This window comes from Urocampus carinirostris, chromosome 2 (assembly GCF_059441175.1).
Source record: "Urocampus carinirostris isolate Australia breed hairy pipefish chromosome 2, RoL_Ucar_1.0, whole genome shotgun sequence".
NCBI classification, from domain to species: Eukaryota; Metazoa; Chordata; class Actinopteri; order Syngnathiformes; family Syngnathidae; genus Urocampus; species Urocampus carinirostris.
The window spans coordinates 16,310,926-16,332,631 of record NC_142350.1 but is presented as its reverse complement, the minus strand read 5'-3'; the positions used below and the strand labels follow the sequence as shown (position 1 = coordinate 16,332,631).

At 38.5% G+C, this 21,706-nt stretch overlaps 2 protein-coding genes and 1 pseudogene across 2 annotated transcripts; all 3 read right to left on the bottom strand.

Annotated features, from left to right (window-relative positions):
• Positions 1-1,409: 1,409 nt before the first annotated feature.
• Positions 1,410-8,556, bottom strand: LOC148371192 (coagulation factor XI-like). The gene is made up of 9 exons (XM_088329123.1): positions 8,393-8,556; positions 8,149-8,305; positions 6,190-6,299; positions 5,948-6,110; positions 4,166-4,284; positions 3,959-4,091; positions 3,785-3,891; positions 1,790-1,949; positions 1,410-1,595 (listed from the first exon to the last, which is right to left on the bottom strand). The coding sequence occupies exons 1-9, from the start codon at positions 8,484-8,486 to the stop codon at positions 1,493-1,495; spliced, it is 1,146 nt and encodes a 381-aa protein (XP_088185249.1). The 5' UTR covers positions 8,487-8,556; the 3' UTR covers positions 1,410-1,492.
• LOC148371193 (U2 spliceosomal RNA) lies at positions 5,422-5,586 on the bottom strand (annotated as a pseudogene).
• A 3,660-nt stretch (positions 8,557-12,216) lies between the features above and the next one.
• On the bottom strand, positions 12,217-20,152 carry LOC148371191 (glutathione S-transferase A-like). The gene is made up of 6 exons (XM_088329122.1): positions 19,919-20,152; positions 19,763-19,828; positions 16,605-16,710; positions 13,428-13,546; positions 12,576-12,661; positions 12,217-12,500 (listed from the first exon to the last, which is right to left on the bottom strand). The coding sequence occupies exons 1-6, from the start codon at positions 20,084-20,086 to the stop codon at positions 12,368-12,370; spliced, it is 678 nt and encodes a 225-aa protein (XP_088185248.1). The 5' UTR covers positions 20,087-20,152; the 3' UTR covers positions 12,217-12,367.
• Between the last annotated feature and the right edge of the window lie 1,554 nt (positions 20,153-21,706).

Here is a 21,706-nt window from a genome sequence, read left to right as displayed (position 1 = left end):
CGTTAACCGGTAGCGAGAGGAATTCCGACTATTTTTAGAGAACTGCCTTTTTTCGCTCAGCTCACTATAAAAAAGAAGGCATTTTCGAGTCCCAAACGGCTCTTCGGGTTGTTTTTGTTGCTTTAATCACTACACTACCAATTATTATGTAACATTACGCACGGAATGACTTGAAAAGGGGGTAAATAAAGACAAATAGACAAAAATTGAGAAAAAAAAAAAACAAAAAAAGTAAAACACAAAAAAGAGATGAAAGCAGAAAAAAATATATATCTTTATCGAAACACGTTAACACTCGAAAACACAGGAAATAAAATTGAAATATTTATAAAGCCACCTCCCCAAAAAACAAACAAAAAAAAACAAATACAAAACAATTTAACCTTTTTATGCTCAACAAATTTAAAGTCAACAACACAGAATAAGAAATGTAACATTGACCAGTCATAAGAGAAAAAAAGACGTCTCAGAGGGAAACATGTTGAAGCTGGATCCCTTCGTTTACTTCCACAAACACATTATGTTTATGAGGACGCGAGTACGATGCTCATTAGCATTTTCTTTCGGTAGTCGATATTTTGAAATGTGACATGATGTGAAAAGACGTGACATAAACAACCAGAAGATAGCGGTATACTGCGCCACTGAACACGGCTTCAGGTTTGCGGAGGCACGCCGCCATTGGTGTTCTGCAGCCAGAGTAACGCACCGCTCTTAACCGTCAGTGACAGTAACGGCGGAAAAAATATTTAGTTAGATTCCCCGTTACAGAAAAAATAGCGCTTTTACTTAACCACGTTATTCCCAACTCTGAATATTACACATTGTCCGTTTAAGAAAAGTTAAATAAAGTCTCTAGATTAAAGTTGACAATACAATTTTAGCAATATAAAAGGAGCTGAGAATTTTCTTTAAAAAACATTCAGAATTTATTTTTTCCAATGAACAAGAAAACCAAAAAAAAACGATCTAGGTTTGGAAATGTTTAGAAACACTAGCCTGGGGCACAATACCATTGGCTGACGGACAAGTTTATTGTGTTTAAATATTAGACACCTGCAAAGGAGATTTCATAGCATACACGTTTCTTATTTTGGCTATTGTTGCGCATTGTTGCTATTTCTTTTTACCATGACATCACTGTGGCCATCGGCCAATCATGTTGCTGCTTTGAATATCCACACCCCTTATGGCTGATCTGATTCTTGTCAGATTTAATAAAATAAACAGCACAGGGAGGTCCTTGAGAATAGGAATGGAAATTCATTATCTGAAGGCTTTTCTCCCTTTCAAGTTCAAAATTAATTCATGTCTTTTTTCCCTTTTTTAAATGTCTACTAAACTTTAAACCTAACACTGACCATTGCATGGCCAAAAGCCTTGAACTTTGATCGAGAACAACAAACAAGTTTGGAAAAAAATGTTTTTATTTGTTCCAGGGATAGAGGCACATGACTCAGGCAACAAGACAACTGAAACAGGGGTTCTCCATCTAAAAACAGCCCCTTTTAGTGAATCCAGAAATCACATTGTCCAGTTTGTTGATTTTGGGAGGTGCTGGCATGGTAATGACACGCTTCAGGTAGCAGCGACGCCTAGCGGAAAGAACACGTCAAGTCAATTCATATTGAGTCGTATATCCCTTAATCACAAAAGTCTCTAAAGGTTGCACCGACAACAATAACCACATGATCCAACATTTACATGACGGCAAGGAAAAACAAAATAAAATCGCAACATGTGCATGCATAAATGTGAAATAGACAGACTATAAATGTTTATACTGTACCTGTGAACAGAGCCCGGGAAACTCTGTTTAACATAAGTGTAGAACTGACAATTTTGATCGATGGAACATGTCTTCTGGCACGTTTCTGCGTCATCCATCAGTTCAAAGCGAATATCCGAACCTTGGAAATCGATCCCCTCAAGAGCCGTCTTGGCCCAATCTGTCGCACAGAAGCACATGACCAGAAAAAGCTTCACTTTGTATGGTAATTCAAAGCCAGCAGATATATTCTTCCATCCATCCATTATCTGCACCGCTTATCCTCGATAGGGTCGCGGGGGTGCTGGAGCCCATCCCAGCTGTCTTCGGGCAGTGGGCAGGGGACACCCTGAACTGGTTGCCAGCCATTTGCAGGGCACACAGAGACAGACAACCCCTTCGCTCATTCCCCCTAGGGACAATTTGGACCGGACAATTAACCTGACATGCATGTTTTTGGAATTTGGGACAAAACCGGAGTGCACGCAGGAAACCCACGCAATGGGGAGAATATGCAAACTCCACACAGGAGGTTCGATCTCATGACGTCAGATCTGTGCCGCACAGCCGCTAACCACTGCGCCACTGTCATTTTTTTGGGTGTGTATTATTGGGTGCCTCCTAGTTGTGAATAAAGTTAAACATTAGTGGGTCTTTTGTTTCGTTATCTATTTTAAATAGGTTCATTTTTTCCAAAATATTTTAAGGAGTCATATTTTCCCTGCCCTATTTATAGAATTTCAGCGGATTACGTTGTTACCAAAACAATGAGAACATGTTTGATGAAATACAAATAGAACGCAAACACATAAAGGGACATTGTGTAATTACTAAGCTTCCCCTAGTGGTAAAAAACATAATTGAAAAACAATATTTATTTAAAAAATAAGCAAAAATAATAAACTATTATATAAACATGTATTTTTAAAAAAATAAGTCAAGAATTGTGAATTTATTTTATATGCACCTTTACCTAGCATAAACATCCACCATCTTGCTGCTACGGATACGCAAATACCTCAAAAAAGCTGGGAAAAAAAGAGGAAAATGGTGCATTTCGGTCACTTTGAGACACCGTAGTTAGGATTCTTCTTTGTTCTTTTTAGCACTCGTTTTCGGTTGCGCTATACCGTAGTGACATCTAGCGGTCAAATAAAACACACTGTCCCTGTTAAGAAAGAGTTTCAGTTGAACTCATTTTACAAACTTATGTTGCTATTGCTAAGGTAACTGCTCCTCAAAACATCTGGATAATCATTTTAACTCGAGGGCCACACGGTAGGACAAACATTCTCTCGTGGGCCAGACTAGTAGATAAGAGAGAAAGAAAAAGAGAGAGAAAGATATAAGAAAAAGAGAGGGTGGGGCAAAGAAGGAGAGCGAAGGAGAGAAAAAGAAGAGAGAGAGAACATGAGAAACAAAAGAGATAAAAAGAGAAAAAGTGAGGGAGGGGGAAAGAAAGAGAAAGAAAGAAATCACAAGAGAAATAGAAAGAGAGAAAGAGAGGAGAGAAAAGAGGAGAGAAAGAGAGTAGGGAAAAGCAAAAGAGAGAGAGAGAGAGAGAGAGAGGGATAGAAAAGAGAGAGAAAAGAAAAAAGTGAAGAGAAAGCAAAAGAACATAAAAAGACACAGAGTGAGAAAGAGACAAAGAGAAACGCAGAGAGGGAAAGAGAAAGACAGAGTGTGAGAGAAAAGGGGAGAAAAGGAAAGAGAGGGGGGAGAAAGAGAGGGAGAGAGAGAGAGAGAAAGAAATACAAGTACCGCATCTTTATGAGAGGCACCTGGCTTAAGCAACATCAAGTGGACATATTTTAACCTGCAGCTCGTTTTTCCTTTGTGCTTCTCCGAGCGTTGTCACGCCAGCCAAATTCAATCCCTTAGCGGGCCTGGTGCGGCCGCGGGCTGCCTGTTTGACACCCCTGATCTAGATTATAGCTCTTCATTGAACCTTAATTACTACACTAAAGTAGCACAGCTATTCAATTTTGAGGTCAGTTTAAAAAAGACAATGCTAACTTGTATTTTGTTGACAGAAGTGCGTCGAAATTCCAGAAGTGATTCCATTTTGGGCACTCATCACAAGTTCATTCACGTTGTTTTTCAGATCACAGGTGAGAGTATTACTGCGGAGACAAATAAATCATGTGTTAATTGTACGAGAAAACCTGAAATCATTTTTCATGGCAATACCTGTTGTATGAGAAGTAGGTACAGCGTGGATGCGCGGAGCACAATGCTAGACAATATTCTGGCGTGCCGGCGCGGTGCGACTCAAAAGGTCCTCCGGCAAAGTTTGTGCCCGGGAAAAGTTTCGATGAGCAGACTAGAACACGACATTGTAAAACGGCGAGGAATACATAAATTCATGTTGTATTTTTTTTTTTTTTTTTGTCTCACCTGTGTCAGAGGGCTGACTAAGTTGGACACTGTGCGAGAAGCCAGACACTACGTGTGCTAATCGATCTACTTTTAAGGTCCTTGGCAAAGACCAGCTGTATTTCAGGTGGCATTTATACCTGGGAAAAGATATTCAAATTAGGATTCTGTTTATTGTCATTGGTAACAATGTAGTGTAGATTGTTGGTAACAAGATTAAACATGGCACTCTATAAATAATAAAAAGAGATAAGAGAATGTCAGGACAAATGGGCAAAATGATTTACAGGGTAGTGCTTGGAGACTGGCCAAAGTTGTAGGTGCAGTTTTCTCTTGCAAGAATAGTGACTTTAGTTTGAATAAACGAAGTTGACTTTATATCAATTAATATGTGTGTTTTGGATCAAATTCATTGTCAAATATATGGTATGTGAATTAATGAGTGTGTAGCTCGTACAACCCTAGTGATTAGGACAAGAGTGGCGAACACGCGGCTCTTGGCCAATCAGAATGCGGCTCTTTGCCTCATCATATTTTCTCTATACTGTGGCTTTTTGCCTCGTCTCATGTTTAGTTTTTCCCCTTTTAAAACACACTTGAATCCATCAGAGTTAATAACAAATAATAAATAATATTTCGAAATTGATTTGTCAGATTTGTTGTTTTTATGCTGCTCCGGACACATAACTGACTGTTACGTCTAATGCCGGGAAATTAAGTAAACATTTTATGAGCGTGCAGACTGTTACCCTCATGGTCAAAATGGCAAAGCGAAACGGAAATAGTGTTATGTGTTAGGTTATGCGTGTTATGGGATAGAATGTTTTTAATTGTGTGTGTATGTCTGTCTGTCATGGCAGGTCAGTGCGTGGTGTGGCTCTTTGACTCTCACAGTTAAAAATGTCGGCTCTTTGTGTCAAACGTCCACCCAGCCACCAACGCACCCACCAACTCCTTAAAAATAATGAAACTGATTGATGTATTATAGAGTTGACCTTTGGCCTCTTCTTTTGGTAATTTGAGGTAACTGCAATCCACATGCAGAAATCCTAAAACGAATTACTTCTAAACAAGATACAAACGCGACACACAAATAATAGTTGGGGGGGGGGAGTTGGGGGAGGTTTGAAACATTTATTGTTCTATATTCTTTATCAATTATCCTTTATCCGTTATCGGTCAAATCATAATACACTACAAAGCCAAGGGGCCGAGACACTTGCCCTCAGCCAAGAGGCTGAGTCAAGGTCCTAGCCACAGAGCCAAGCAGCGATCAGTGCGAATGCACCGTTCCCGGAGGTACTGCAATACCGGGCTGATGCGTGGAGTGACAGAGCAAGCTCTTATTCCATCTCCCGATTGCAAAAATCAAACAGCATTGCTGTCCTTCTTAGTATACAAATTCAGAACCAGTTCCACAATTGTAACTACCTATAAGTTATTATGGACCAGGAAAGAAACTTGTCTCAGTGCCTGTTCATCCTTGTTTTAAGGGACCACTATGTGGTGGCTGTGGTGAGAGGAGTCCTTCATCATGTTGTGGTACCGAAAGCCGGCAATGTCCTCCAGACTGGGCAGAGAGCAGCCAATGATTTTTTAGGCTGTGTCGATTACTCTCTGTAAGTTTTTTATCTATGCAGCCATGCTCCCAGCATACCAGGGGTAATAATTTAAATTGTTGATGTCATGCACAAGAGACTGGATAGCTTTAACATCAAGATTTCATGTAATACCACTCATTGAGCATATACAAACAGGGTTTGGGTTTTATCCACACAATGATTTAAACATCCCAAAGTTTACCTGATTTTTTCAGGCGTGAACATTCCATTGACAAAGGTGAAAAACTGGCAATGGGGGTCTTCAGTGCACACTCTTTGACACTCGTCGTGGTCGAGCGTGAACAAAGTCCGATAGTCAGAGCCCAAAAAGTCCACATTGCGGTACACGTTAGGCAGACAAAGATCTGGTTGGCAGCAAAGACAGTTAAAAAAAATGTTAGTTACTCAGTTGATGGAGATTAGGTATAATAACTACTGTTGTACCTGGTTTCGGGCCACAAGGCTTTAGAGAATATCCAGACGTGACACCTTGAAGGGGGGTCTGAACGTTTGGTTGTCGACTGGGTGTAGATTTAAGGTAACAGTAGAAGGTCCTACAAAAAGGCCCAGGAGTTATTTAACTACTCACACAAAGTGAGCAGGTTGCAGTTTTTGAACTTTAGAACTTTGTGAATGATTGGCCAAGTGTTCAAAGTTCAATTCCTGTGGCACACTTGGTCAATCCTATTAAGTAGACAACCAGAAAAAGTGGCTTTTGAGGATTACTTTTTTTATTTCACAAAATTGTATTACATTTTCAGGCAGAGGGCAGGGGGACACCCTGAACTGGTTGCCAGCCAGTCACAGGGCACACAGAGACAGACAACCATTCACATGCTCACTCATACCTAGGGACAATTTGGACCCACCAATTAACAAGCATGTTTTTGGAAAGTGGGAGACATCCAGAGTGCCCATTAGCTCACGCAAGCCCGGGGAGAACACACAAACTCCTCACAGGAAGGCCGGTAGCTGGAATTGAACATACCCCCCCCCCCCCTGCTGCAATGCCGCTGTATAATACTGTAAAGGTTTACCTTGCTGAAAAAAGATTTCACCAGGGTATACAAATTAATTTTTCTTCCAGTTTTTTACACAAGCCTTTTTCATGGTTTTTGGTGCTTTCATATACCCATAGCAGCAAGATGGCAGACAATTATGTCAGCTCCCTCTATATGAGCCTCAGTTTGTGTAAAATAAATACAAATTTCTTGACCTATGAGTATTTAAAGAATACACTTTCATATAATAGTCTGTGTAACACAGAACACAAGCATTCATGGGACCTCGCTACTTTGCGGTTCCACTTTCTCTGGTTCAGAGCTTTGCGGGTCTAAAGAAATAATAATAATAAAATAAAAATATTATTATTATTATTTTTTTTGGTTAAGCATTTTTGAAGGGGGCGTCGCTACTTCGTGATTCCACGTTCAGAGCTTTACAGGTCTAAAAAATAATAATAATAAGATAAAAGAATTTAAATATATATATATATATATATATATATATATATATATATATATATATATATATATATACTTTTTTTTTTTTAAGCATTTTTGAAGGGGCGTCGCTACTTCGCGGATTTTCACTTTTCGAGGGATTACTGTAATCATGTACACGTATGAAGGCCATAATACGTGTCACCTAAAATATTTATGTTATGTTCACAAGTTTTAAGGTGTTATTTTTTTGTTGATATGGGAGAGAAGCCAAATTTGATTTGGAGGGTGCAGGTTTGCAAAGCTGACCACTAGAGGGAGAGTGTCGCTTGTGAATTGTGTTCTGTGTAACGACTTATAGGGTGCATCACAGAAGCAAGACACGTTTTCTTCGCCCTAAAAAAGGTTCGTAAAATGTTTAACACAACTAAAAATTAGTCACAAAGACTGTGGGGCATTTTTGGAATATGGATTTGGGGTTTTTTCTGGAAAATCGCGAGGCAAACTGTGAAAGGGGCAAAACAAGGGTATTTATGGTATTTTTGTCAAAACCGTAAAATGGCGGTGTGGCGACCATTTCCTGACGTTTTGTATAGCTCCTGAGAATTTATTTTGCTTTCTTTATAAAAAGCAAATTTTGCTCAAAGTGTAATTTAAGTTCTGCTGATGTGTTTATGCCATTTCATGAAGGTTAAACAAGAATACTTGACACGTTTTTTTGTCAATTGTTTTTGTGTTGTGATATTATGTACTGATTTCTTGAGACCATTATAAGATGCCATCACAGAAGCAAGACACGATTCTTGTCCTTTCTTCATCTTAAAATTGAAAACAGATTAAACTATCTTCTGGATACCGGCTATTCCGTGTGAGGCCTCCATAACGTGAAATCTCACAGACATACTTAATACGGACTGATCCACATTTCAGTAGAACTTGTTTCTAAAATGTGAATTCCTACCTGGCATCTTTTGTCCACTCAGCACGTAAGTATGTAAAGAAGAGACAAGACGGGTGCTGCGTGCAAAGGTGCTGACAGTGGTGCACATCAGGAGAGAGCAGAGATGTGATGTCTGTTCCTGGAAAATCTATATTTTCCAAAAGCTCTCTTTGGCAGTCTGTAGAAATGTGGCAGGAAAAGAAAACAAAACAAGTATGCATATGACTAATTCCGACGTGGCTTGAAAATGACAAGACGGTTTTACCTTGGCCAAAGGATAGACTGCCAATAGAGAGGACGCACATGAGGATGAGAAATGCTCCCATGTTGTCAGTGAGTCCACGGAACAATCGCAACATCTGAAGGTCCCTTATTTATACCTTACAAACCCTGAGAACCCGTGGTTGCATAATGTTTGCATGTAAAACACAAATATTACAATGTATTGATTGGGACAATGTTCACTACCATTTTGGATGAAGCAAGAGTCATGTTAAGAGAGGAAGAATGCTAAAAACTCTGGTCCATTGAACTCTGTTTAAGTCAAGTCAAGTTATATTTATTTCAATCACCCTCAATCATTAAAAGTCCCAAAGGACTGCACAGAGCTTCATTACAACACCCTCCTGATGTTAAACCAAATCAAGTAAAAACATTGGTCAAAGTCATCGGTTACATCCATTACTGGTTATCAATGAAACTGAAGTGTCTCCCGAGTGGAAACAATTGATGTCATCTATATTATCAACATCATGATAAATCTCCGTATATTTATGTCAACAGTGCTACCAAATACTACAGATCTTCTGTCGTTCACTAAGCCAGTTTTTAGCAAATTACAAAATACACATTTTTTAAAATCTATCTATCTATCTATCTGTCTATCTGTCTGTCTGTCTGTCTGGTCTGTACGCCCGCTCGCCTGTCTGCCTGCCTGTCTGCCTGCCTGTCTGCCTGCCTGTCTGCCTGCCTCCCTGTCTGCCTGCCTGCCTGCAAACAAAGAAAATAAAAAAAGGGAAAAAGTAGCAAAAAACACACGCACATTTTTTTGGACCATGGCCAACCCAAATGCCCAAACACCCAAACAAGTTAAGCACCTCGTCACCCAAGTTGGTCATGCTTTCGTCCATCCAGATGAAACGGGACACAAGAAAGCGGCCATGTCACTCGGGTCAGGGTGACACAACACACTCTTCTGTTCAACAGCAGGGCCTGACAGCTTTCACTGGTTTACCCCAGCCGCATCATACAGGTGCCCTGCCCATCCCTTAGAACAGTGATTTTCAACCACTGTGCCGCGGCACACGAGGATGCTAGAAAGATCGTCAGGTGTGCCGTGAGAAATTATCCAATGTCACTTTAAAATTTAAAATTTTATAAAACATTTATTAATCATTTTCTACAAACATTATGTCGATGTCAAGTGCCTTTGCTGTAAAAAACTGGGGGTACTATAAATTATATTGTAATTAAACATACTGTTAGGTGTCATTTTACAACATTTTTGGTTAGTGGCGTGCCGGAAAATGTTTCCAATGTAATAAAAACGTGCCCTGGCTCAAAAAAGGTTGAAAACACTGCCTTAGAACGTGTCCAAACATTCCACTATCCTTTTACAACACTTCTCCACTCATTCCTATGACCAACAAGAGCTCTAGCTTCCACTATATTTAGACCTCTTTCCTGCAATGCACTCATCACACCATCCATCCACGTCAATCGCGGGCTCCCTCTTGGTCTCCTTCCATTTACTTCTGCTCTGTAGATGCTCTTCAACATTCGCTCCTCATCCATCCTCTACGTGTGTCCAAACCAACAGAGTACTCTCTTATCCACACGCTTGCTCAGTTCCACTACTACTCCAGTTCTGTCTCACAATTTCAATTCTCAATCTATCCAGTCTTGTCACTCCTAACATACTCTCCTTAAACACCTCATCTCAAAAACATTTGATTTCCTTCTCAAATCTGCGTTCAGGCTCCAAGTCTGCACCATACAACATACAATTTATAGTTTTCCTTTTTCTAAAAAGGAAAACTATACATATCGAGGTAAATACATCAATAAATAAGCAAATAAATCAAGCAATGCTTATTTTTGTAATTGACAATAATGAGATTTCCGTGGCTATTTATGGTGCATTAGTGCCATCTGTTGGCACTTGCAGTAACAACAGGTTTGGTGTGCAGTTTTGTCTCAGAACCACTTTCTACTTAAAAATCTCATCTCATCTCATCAGCTGCACCGCTTATCCTCAGTAGGGTCGCGGGGGTGCTGGAGCCCATCCCAGCAATCATCGGGCAATGGGCAGGGGACACCCTGGACTGGTTGCCAGCCAATCGCAGGGCACACGGGGACAGACAACTCACTCGCTCATTCACACCTAGGGACAATTTGGACCGGCCAATTCACCTGAAATGCATGTTTTTTTGGAATGTGGGAGGAAACCGGAGTGCCCGGAGGAAACCCACGCAAGCACGGGGAGAACATACAAACTCCGCACAGTAAGGCCGGGAGCTGGATTTGAACCCACTCAGGAGGTTCCCACGACCTCAGAACTGTGCCGCACACGCGCTAACCACTGCGCCGCCGTGCTGCCCCTACTTAAAAATGGTGGGCTGAAATGCTACCATGGAAACATTTTTATTATATGAAAATTATTTTAATCCATTCCAAAGTACTTTCAATGTTTGGCAGCTCTGCTTTCTCTTGCTTCTTAAAAAAAAAAAGAAAATCCTTTGTATCAACAATATTGGACGGCATTGGCTCAGGAGGTAGAGCGCTCGTCTTGGGATCAAGAGATCGCAGGTTCGATTTCCGCTTCCTCCGTGTTATATGTCAAAGTGTCCTTGGACAAGACACTGAATCACTAATGCCCCCAATAAGCAGGTAGGCGCCTTGCATGGCTGCATGGCCGCTATTGGTGTGTGAATGTGTGTGTGAATGGGTAGGTGTGAAGCACATTGTAAAGCGCTTTGGGAGGTCTTCATTGACTTGAAAAGCGCTATAAAAACGCAGACCATTTACCAATATTGTCTATTATAGCACATGGTAAATACTTTTTTGCAAATTTTAAGATTTTTTTCCATCAGGATTGGCGGAAAAAGTACTTAAAATAAGGAAACCGCTTAACCATTTGCGAGGTAAGACAATCGTAAAATCTGAAAATTCTCTTTTTACATTCTCAAATATGATTATTAATGTTTTGGCAGCTTGTTTATTCTTTTAAAGAGACAGTGTGGTATTTGACCACTGAATGTTTTGTGCTACATCGCACAAAGAACCGTACAGACTATGGAGACTCAAAGTGCTCAAATTACACCAAATTTCTTTTCATTTTTTGCCCTCCCTTTCACAGTGAATACAATTCCAGTTCATGGGCTTCATGGACCCGAAAAAAAATCTATTCAGGCATTTTGTAAAGCAGTTAGTTGAGATTAGAATCTATTTGTACTGAACAAATTTCTTTATTCATCTTTTTATTGATTTATTTTACAGGAAATTCAACAAACTAAATTCCAATTAAGGGGTTTGATCCAGCAAATGTGCAAAAAGTGCAGTTTTTTAGCTAGCTATCTTCCTACTTCCGGCTTTTTAGCTGTGTAACAAGCAATCTAGCTGGCTTTTTAATTTTTTTTGCATGCCATCTAGCTAACATTTTCCTTTTTTTGCTAGTTATCAAGCAACATTTTTGACCCCTTTCTAGTTGAATATCTAGCTTTGTTTTCAGCTTTCTAACCGGCTACTCAGATGGCTTTTTACTTTTCTAGCTATCAATGAAGTTGCATTTTAGTTTTGCTATTTTAGGAATTCATACCAAATTGGGGGCCCTTTGCGCTAATTGGTAAAAATAAGTAGCTCGATGCTTAAAAAAAGTTGGACCCGTGCACTACACCATACAGCCACATCTAGCGGTCTAATAATACACACTGTACAGAGAGTAAATTCATATGTACTGTATTTGTAAAGCACTTAATCACACTATTTAAAAGGTTTTGATTCGAGAGATATTTTTAGTTGAAATATTTGGGTGCAAAAAAAGATTTGCCATTACAACCTCAAAGTGTCACAAATCAACTCAAACTGCACTTGTATTTGAACAAAATCTTTATTGTCTTACAAAAGCACAAAAGCTGCCACTAAAAGTACAGAACACTACAAAAGCTTTGAAGCCAATATAAGTTGATGTGCAAAGCAAAGTTAGGGCCCTTTAAATGTGGCGAGTACTCCGTAGGAAATCTTAACTCATTTCGACATCTTTGAGGAGGTCTTTTTTGTCCGTCCAGTTGGTAGGCCATGTTTTTTTGATGCTGGGACGATCCTTCAGCATATTGTAGTACTGAGCCAGTTTAGGGAAACGCTCAGGACACACCCTGGATTGTAAACACAAGTTTTGATGTCATTATTTCAAACTGTGCATTGCCACCGTTCTCTTTAATACCGCTTACCCGTAGTGGAAGGCATAGGCGATGTTCGGAAAAACAATCACATCAGCTAGGGAAAAGCTCTTTCCTGCCAGGAAAGGTCCTGGGCCCTGAAAAACAGCCAAAAGTACTGCAATTTCCGGATTTGAAGGTACACAAAAAAAAAAAAAAAAAAAAAAAAAAAAAAAAAAATGTACCTTATAACCTGGTGTGTAATCATATACGTCAAAATACAGTAAAAAAGAATGGAAATGCACACATTGTTTATACGTGTACGCTACTACAAGAAGTTTTACAGTATACTACCGAATTTGTGCAATGATTGGTCAATCAAAAAAACATTGCCAACCAAAGTCGTAAAGAATTGTATGCAATGGAAGCACTAGTGATACAGATAACATACAAAAAGGTATTGTTCCGATTCATCATCAGATACACCAAAGAGTTGATTCCCTCATGGTGATATGTAGTTTATTTCTATCTTTCTGTTCTCTCCATTCTCTAAAAATGTTGGCACCTTAAAACTACCGTGATAATGAGATCAAATCTAATGCCTTTTTGTATGTCACTTGAATCACTAGTGGTTAGGTTTTGGTGCCCTCACTGCTACTACCAGGGTTCAATTATCTGCAACATCAGTTTATTATATATATATATATATATATATATATATACACAAAACAAAATTCCATAAACCTTTTACTCAGTATGCCACATATATGACAAAATACTATTGTTTGGGGGTTCACCTTATAGTGTGGAAAATACGGTAATTGCCTGGTCAGCAGTTGAGATTTTCTTTCTTTTTTTTTTTTTTTTTAAATCTTCAAATCGAATATATTGTTAGGTGGAGAATAGATTCTATCCTTATATTACCTTAGCAATATACCCCTCCCACAGGCTCAACTCGGCCCCCAGAGTCTTCTTGTTCCTCAGTTTTGCAGACTCGTGCCTCTCTCCTTCCGGGACCTTCCACTCGTAGTAGATAACATCACCTGCAAATGTTAACAATAACTCAGAACAAACCGGATTGGCGACATTTTGGTAGGATGCAGAACTATTTTGGTCACAATATTTAGTACAATAACATTTTTATGGCGTAATTATAAAGATCCACCAGGGAGCAGAGGTGTTCTTTTATTTCGAGTTATTGCATTGTTTCCGCAAACTTCATTTTTTTCTCTTATTCTAGTAAAATAATCTAATTGTTTTGATATTTTATGAAACATCCTTCAATAATGGTCAATTGTCTATTGTTTGTTTTTTACTAGAAGAATTAAAATGTATTATGTAGTATTTACAAGAAATACTCATTCTACCTACTATTAGTCACAAAGCTGCCAAACAATGAAAATCACATTTCAGAATTTAAAGACGACGTTTACAGATTTTTACAATGCTTTATGAAGTCGTGTTTAAGAACGCCATTTGAAAGTCAAAATGGTTCTATAACAAAAAGAACCACTGATCAAACCTGCTGTTACTGCAAGTGTCCAGCAGATAAAACTAATGCACCATCAACTTTGTCAATATGAAAATGAACGTTTTTTCTGTCGTTTTCATAGATAATCCACATTTTGTAAATTGTTATATACTGGCATAGTAAACTTGAGAAGATTTGTCGTATTTGATAGCACTGCACTTTAACAGCACACCTTTTTTAAAGGGACAGTGTATTGTATTGTGTATTATTTAGCCCCTTCTAGTGCTGACAAAAACTTAATTGATTAAAAAAAAACAACAACAACAACACACAGTATTGTTTTGAATCAAAGGCAATAATACATGACCAAGCATGCATTTTTTAAAAATACTTGTAGGTCGAGAAATATTGTACCTAATGGGAGTTGACATGATTGCCCGTCATCTTGCTGCTAAGAAGAAAAAACAAAAACTTAAAAAAAAAAAAAAAAAAGGTTGAGAATAAAAAAAGTGAAAAAAAGGTGTGGTTTGGTCACTTTGAGTTTCCGTAGTATGCATTCTTCCTTATGCTTTGGAGCACTTGTTTTTGTCACACTAGACAATACAGCGACATCTATTGGTCGAATATTACACATTTTTTACTTTAAGGTATGTAAAAAAAAAGTTGTGTTGCTAAATTTATGTTGAAATCATTTTTTTCCTGCAGTGCATTGTTTATTATTTGCCCACTAGATGTCACTGTATGGCATCGTGCAATCGAAAATGTATGCTAAAAAGCACAAGGAACTACCGAGACTCAAATTGACCAAAACAAACCATTTCATTTCAAATATTTATTTTTCCCCACCCTTTTTTTATGTTTTTGTGTGCCCTTAGCAGCAAGATGTCGGACAGTTATAATAATAATTATAATAATAATAATTTCCTTGTATTGTCATTCTGTGTAACAATGTACACAGAACGAAATGTCGATTGCACCTGACCCGTTGTAGCGAGCCGATGCAGCCGCAGCCAACAGAGGGCGCCGCCGACCACTTTTTAAGTCTTAGGAATGACTCGGCCGGGGCGCGAACCACCGACCTACCAGTCTCAAAGCGGGCGCCTTACCATCTAGGCTACTGAGCTGGTAATGTAAGCTACCTCTAAGTGAAGCTCCTGTTGTGTAAAATAAATGTCAGGTCAAGTCAAGTCTATTTGTATAGCCCTTAATCACATTAAGTCTCAAAGAGCTGTAGAGACTACATCTCCTGATATAAAACCAACATGAGGGCAAGGAAAAACTCAAAACCTCACAGCATCAGGAAATTAAGAAACCATGAAAAGGGGGCTGTGCCGTCAAAAGTAGGGAGTTCTTGACTACCTCTAAAGTTTTGTTTTTGTCATAACTCACCCTCCTAGTATAAAGGTGATTTTCAGCCATTTGAACTACGCATTTGTGAATCAAACAACTTTGTTTTGTTGCTCAATTGTGCACAGACTATTCATGATAAGAACTGCTTAATTCCATGCTTGTTTTACCAGTTTTTCAACCTAGATAGGCAAAGGAAAAGCAATTCCCATCAATATAAAAAAATGCATTATTTGGTAATTACAAAGGAAATTTGCCAGAGCAGAAAGTATGGCCATCTGCGTATACTAATTATGCCGTTTAGCAGAGTGAAAAAACAGCTCTGGGACAAAAACCTGGTTTAAAGAGTAAAATTATTAGAGGAAACACCAGAGTCAAAGTTATTCTAAACAAAAGCCGGCAATTTAATGAGCAATGGACAAGACAATATACAACATTTAACATCAATCAGAGTGAAATAACACTCTGAGTTGGTTTAAGTTGTCAGATGAGAAATCGTAAGTTTGCTTAGTTTCGCTTTATTACCTGTGTTTTATTTCTATTTGAGCTTAATGACTGCTTCTCTACTCTAATTTCAGTTAACAACCTACTATTAGTCACAACATTTACATTTGTGTGCAGTGATAGGGTTTTGGATTCCACCTAAATCTGTTTTGTTGCAGAATTTGAAGTCACAAAATAATACAGTTCAAGTTTCAATGACAATTCAAATACTACTTTCTCCAAGTATGACTATTTAGTTTTGTTTTTTATTCAAATCAACCTCGTTTTTTTAATGAAATACGATTTTTACAACAAGAAGGCTCTCAACAATGCACACTGTCAATATAAAATACTTTAAAGAACCAAGTGTCGTGTCGCTCCATTCTAAAATCTTCGTACCTCTTTAAGTGCCTTTAAGTAACCCAATTATAGAACCATTAATGTATAGCATTCGATATGAGATTGTATCCCTTAAATAAATAGATCATTTTAGAATGATATTTCAAATGTTGGCAATAGCCTCCACCGGTTCAAAAAAATACTTTTGTCCTATGATTTGGCTCACCGCTGCTCACCCATGATCCTTTGTAGGATTAACATTAACAAGAGGCTTTGTTTAGGGTTTGCCAGGAGCACATGATGTGTTTTTGAACAGCCCAAATCTCTCGGGGTGGCCCTCCAGTAATGAACTTCCCTCATAGGAGAGAGCATGTGATGACACTCAACCTCTTAACAATAACAAGATGTAATCAACCAACGGATGAAAACCCACAAAAATGAAGCGGAGATTCTTTGCATACCAAGTTTCTGGCCAAGTGCGGTGACCTCGTTCATGCGCTGGTACATCAGGGCTTGTTCATCGTGGCAGGAAGGAATCAGCTTATTGCCCTGCTCCTTGAACTCGTTCTGTTCATAATTCACCAAGGTAAACAACATTCGCATTTAAGAAAGGTCATCTAGGTGATGTCGTGCTGCTATGTAGTTTTCAGTCTTTAAAGTCATTTTATTGAACAAAGATATTTCTTGAATTCAACTAGCACTGCTTTGACATATATTATAAATACAGTGGAACCTCGGTTTTCGAACGCCTCTCAGTTCGGACAAATCGGTGTTCGACCAAAAATTTCGAGAAATTCTTGCTTCGCTGTTCGGTCAAAAAAATCGGAGTTCTAACGCCGGTACGCTAGGGTGCGATGCTGAGCGGCATACGGGTGTTTTAGCCCCTAATTATGCCTCCAAAGAAGGTCGGTGCAAGCAGGACAGGTGAAAAAAAAAACCAAGTTGTTCGTCCAACTATTGCCTTAAAGAAAGACATAATAGCTAAATATGAAAGGTGTACGAATTTCCGATCTTGCTAGTGAATACAGCATGGCTAAATCTACAATCAGTACGATAGTAAAGAATAAGGAGGCTGTGAAATCGAGTGATGCGGCTAAGGAAGTTAGCGCTATAAGCAAGCAACTGCCGCAAGTTTTGGAAGAGGTTGAAAAACTTTTGATGATTTTTCTCTCCCCACCCTCCACCACAAAGGTAAGAAATCTTATTCATAATCCTTAATTTTTATTTTTACACGTTCATGTTAGCGTAATCTTTCGTATGGAAGATTACGCTAACACGAACATACGGTTAGCCTGGGTTAGCTTCATGTTTACGTTCGTGGTAAACATTCAGGGTGTTGGAACGGATTAAAACGATTTTACATTACTTTTAATGGGAAAAACGATTTTCGGTGATCGACCAAATCGGTTTTCGAACAGGGTTCTGGAACGGATTATGGTCGAGAACCGAGGTTCCACTGTACAGTAAAACTTGGTGAATCCGGATTCGGTTTATCCGGATCTTCGCGAAATCCGGATAAAAAGTTTGGTCCGGACGATTTCGAACGTATTTCTTAGGAAAACTCTATGCACATTCGTGATTTTATAATCCGGATCTTCGGCTATTCCGGATCAAAATCCTAATCATTTTGATTCATTCCCATGCATTTTCCCCTGTTTATTCCAGAGTCGTATTTCATGTCGACATTCAGTCTTTGACGTCTTCTTTCCGGAAGAGGCTTGATGACCCAACATTCCCGGAAAGTGTATGCCATCCTTTTGTCCATAGTCAAAAGGAATTTATCAATGCGTTTGTCTTCATGGGACTTCTTCCCGGTTATCGATAACTGACTATCTCATTGTGCTTTGATTTAAGTTGCAAACCGACACTGAGAGAGACTATGCCGAGTGTCACATCATGGCGTCGGTAAAGATGAGGGGTCGAGATGACCGGACATGAGAAGAAAACTTAAAGATCGTACAATACTGTAACAATCACACTGGCATGAAGAAGAAAAATATTGTTGCTTTTTTTTTCCACAAAAAATCCCAAACATAGTCCGATATTCTATTCTATGTTTCATTAATATTCGGTAGTGGCTTTACATAATTCACCTACGGAACTCTGTTGTTGATTAGAGAGTTCCAGTGGGTGGGACAGGTTAGGAAGTTGCGCTGCCCCTTCTTCCTGTTTGAGAGATAGCAACATGGGATTGTTGTTGTGCCCTGTTTTGAAGAGCTATGTCAATAAAGCCCCCGTTAACTCCGACATTTATTACTCCGCCTCAGACTCCCGTTCTTACACGCTACAATTATCATTTTATCTGTGTGGATATAAACGCGTGAACTCACGTTCAATTGAAAGCAGACGAGTTATTCATGTATTTTCTACTAAACATCATTTTGAGGTCAGGGGGTCTGAGAATACCGGACTTCGGCTTATCCGGATAATTTTTCCGGCCCATTTGAATACGGATCAACCGAGTTTTACTGTGTGTTGTATTCAATATATATATATATATATATATATATATATATATATATATATATATATATATATATATATATATATATATATATATATATATATATAATATTTAAATGCGATCGCAGCCCCCCAAAAAATCCTCATTAAATATGAAACTATGATGTACTACATCACATGTATGTGTGGGCCAAATGTGGCCCGCCACATCGTTTTATTTGGCCATTGAGAGCTTAAATTTAATGAGCGTCTAAAAATAAACAGGTCAAAAGAGTACTTTGACAAAAAAACAAATTTCACACACTATTGTCGACTACGAAATCCGCAAAGTGACAGCTCAGCGATGCCAACGAGTGGAATTAAGAAAAAAAAAAGATCCTAAAAACATCAGAGAACATTTTGTTATACAGTGATACTACACAAAAGATGAATTGGTTCTTGCATAGAGCTCATTCCTAGTATCTCAAGCAAATTTTGACGATAAAAAATAACTGAAAACCAATTAATTTGCGATCAGCCACACAAATGCATCCAAGTTAACCCTTTATCCGTATAAAATACATCTCCCTGGTCACTAAAAACTCATTCAAATAGTAACCTAATATAAAAATACAGTGAAGATAAAAACACCTATTTTCCTATCCTAAAATAATTAGAATCTGCAAAATGATGTGCATGATTTTAATGTATTTGAATTAACGTATTATTTTAGCATCGCAATATTAAACAGTGTCATCAAATAATAAGTTATAAAATATATATGCCTGCACTACCTCAGGTTAAGCTACAGAAAAAAAGGCATGTTTCTTTTTGCAAACTTAAAGTTGGACAATTTTTTGCGGCACACAAGACAGGGTCTCAGCAAACTGGGTAAAAAAAAGATCTATACGTTATATGAAATAACATTAGTTTCATAAAATTAAGAAATGTGTATCGGCGCTTGGTATCAGTGGGTAGTGAACATTTCACTACTCGAATGAGCTGAACAAAGAATATGTCATAAAAATGGATTTTTTTTTCAAATTCTGACATAGATACCCCACTAAAATAAGTATAATTAAGAGTACATCGCAAATGCATTTCAACGTTAGTACCCACGCATTTAACGTAACTATTTTGTTACTCCTTGAAGTAATTTATCAGCTTGTGTACTTGCCTCCAGGTACATGCAAGCGCCACTGGACTCATTGATGATTCGCTTCCCATGTTTAAAGGAAGGAAGCTTTGGGGAAAAAAGAAAAAAAAGAGGAACTAGTTCATTGAGTTTACATTGGTTGCATAACACATTTGTGTACGATTCAAGCGAACTCACTTGTCCTCTGGGGTTAATGTCGAGAACTTGCTGCGATTTGTGCTCCATCTTTTCGAAAGCGAGAAGTTTGCTGTTGTAGCCGCTGAGCTGCTTCTCTTCCAGGGCGATCAACACCCGCCAACACGGAGGAGAACCGGCGCCCCAGAATAAAGTCATATCCTTGGCCATGTTTGCAGCTGAGGACTGTTCTTGAGCAGTTCTAAAGCAGAGGAGGCGGAGTGACTTTCGGGTAGCGGTGGGTCTCTTTTTATAAGAGATGGGTCGTTCGTAAACGAAAGAGCTCAATGAGCCAGCTCCTTAAAGTACTGGAGGAATCAATTCTCCATCAATGTGGAGCCGGTGTTATGCATAACACCCGGCTCCCATTGAAACCCACCCTCCCTCTCTCTCTCTCCCATACACTTTATCTGGAACTTGCACTCTATCTCTTAATCTCTTTCTTTCTTTCTCTCTCACACTCTCTTTTTTGATCTATCGCCTTCTGTCTCTCCCCTTTTCTCTATGTTTCCCTTACTCTCTCTCACTTTCCTTATCTCTCATTTTCTCTCTCTCCTCTCTTTCTTTGTTCTCTTTCTCTCTCATTCTCTAACCCTCTCTCTCTCTTAAGCTATCTCTCTCTGTATCTCTTTTTCACTCTCATTTGCTCTCTCCTTCAGTCTCTCTCTCTCTCTCTTTGCATTTCCCTCACTCTCTCCCTTCCCTTATTTCTCTCTAGTAATGTTTATTTGTATAGCCCTTAATCTTTCTCTCTCATTTTCTCTCTTTCTCCTTTCCTCTTCCTGTCTCTCTTTTTTGGCTCTGTGTCTCTTCTACTCTCTATCTCTAACGCTCTCTTTCTTCCTCTCTTTATATCTTGTTCTCTCACACTTTCTGTTGCAGTCATTTTTTTGTCACGCTTTCTCTCTCTTTCTCTCTCTGTCTCTCTTTTTCTTCCTGGTTCACGCTCTACCTATTTCTCTAACCATTTCACTCTTTCTCAATCTCTTTCTTACTCTCACTCTCTCTCTTTTTCTCCCCCACTTTCTCTTTGTTAGTGTTTCTCTCCCTTTACTTTTCTCTCTCTCATTTTTCCTCTTTCGCTTTCTTTCCGCACACTCCCACTCTTTCTAGAAAAATAAAAAAACAAATATATAAATGGGCAAAAATGGTCAGTCAGTGTAAAGAAAAAACATTCATTAAAATATGAAAATAATAATTTTAATCTGCAAAATTGTGTGCAACATTTTTCCTTTTAACATGTATTTAAATATTTGTTTACATTGCAATTTTAAACAGCATCCTCAAATAAATAAGTTACTTTATTTTTATTGTGCTTTTCTCGAAAAAAAAAAAAAAAAACCCAAAAACAATCATGCAGCAGTTTTATCCCTCCATACGTATCGAAATTCTAAGCATCCGGAAGGCTGCACACAAAAATGGATTCTAAGATGAGCAAAAATGATCTGCCGACGGAACAAAAAAAGAGAAAATTTTTTGGGGAAAATGAGATGGCAATACCTAAAATCAGCGTCTGTACATTTTTTTCACTTTATTTCATTGACTTTATTTTCTCACATCTTAACTAACTTCATCAAACAAAAGAAGTTATTAAATATACCTCCCTGTACCAGCAGATATTAGCATATATCTTGAAACACATAATCTACTCCCATACACTTAAATGGATTGATGTGTAAATTTACTTAATTGCCCACTGAAAGAGAATACTAAACAATGGCATGCTTTTTGGCTAAGATAAAATCGGCAATTTCTTCGCAGCACACTGGTCGAAACAAACCGACTTATGTT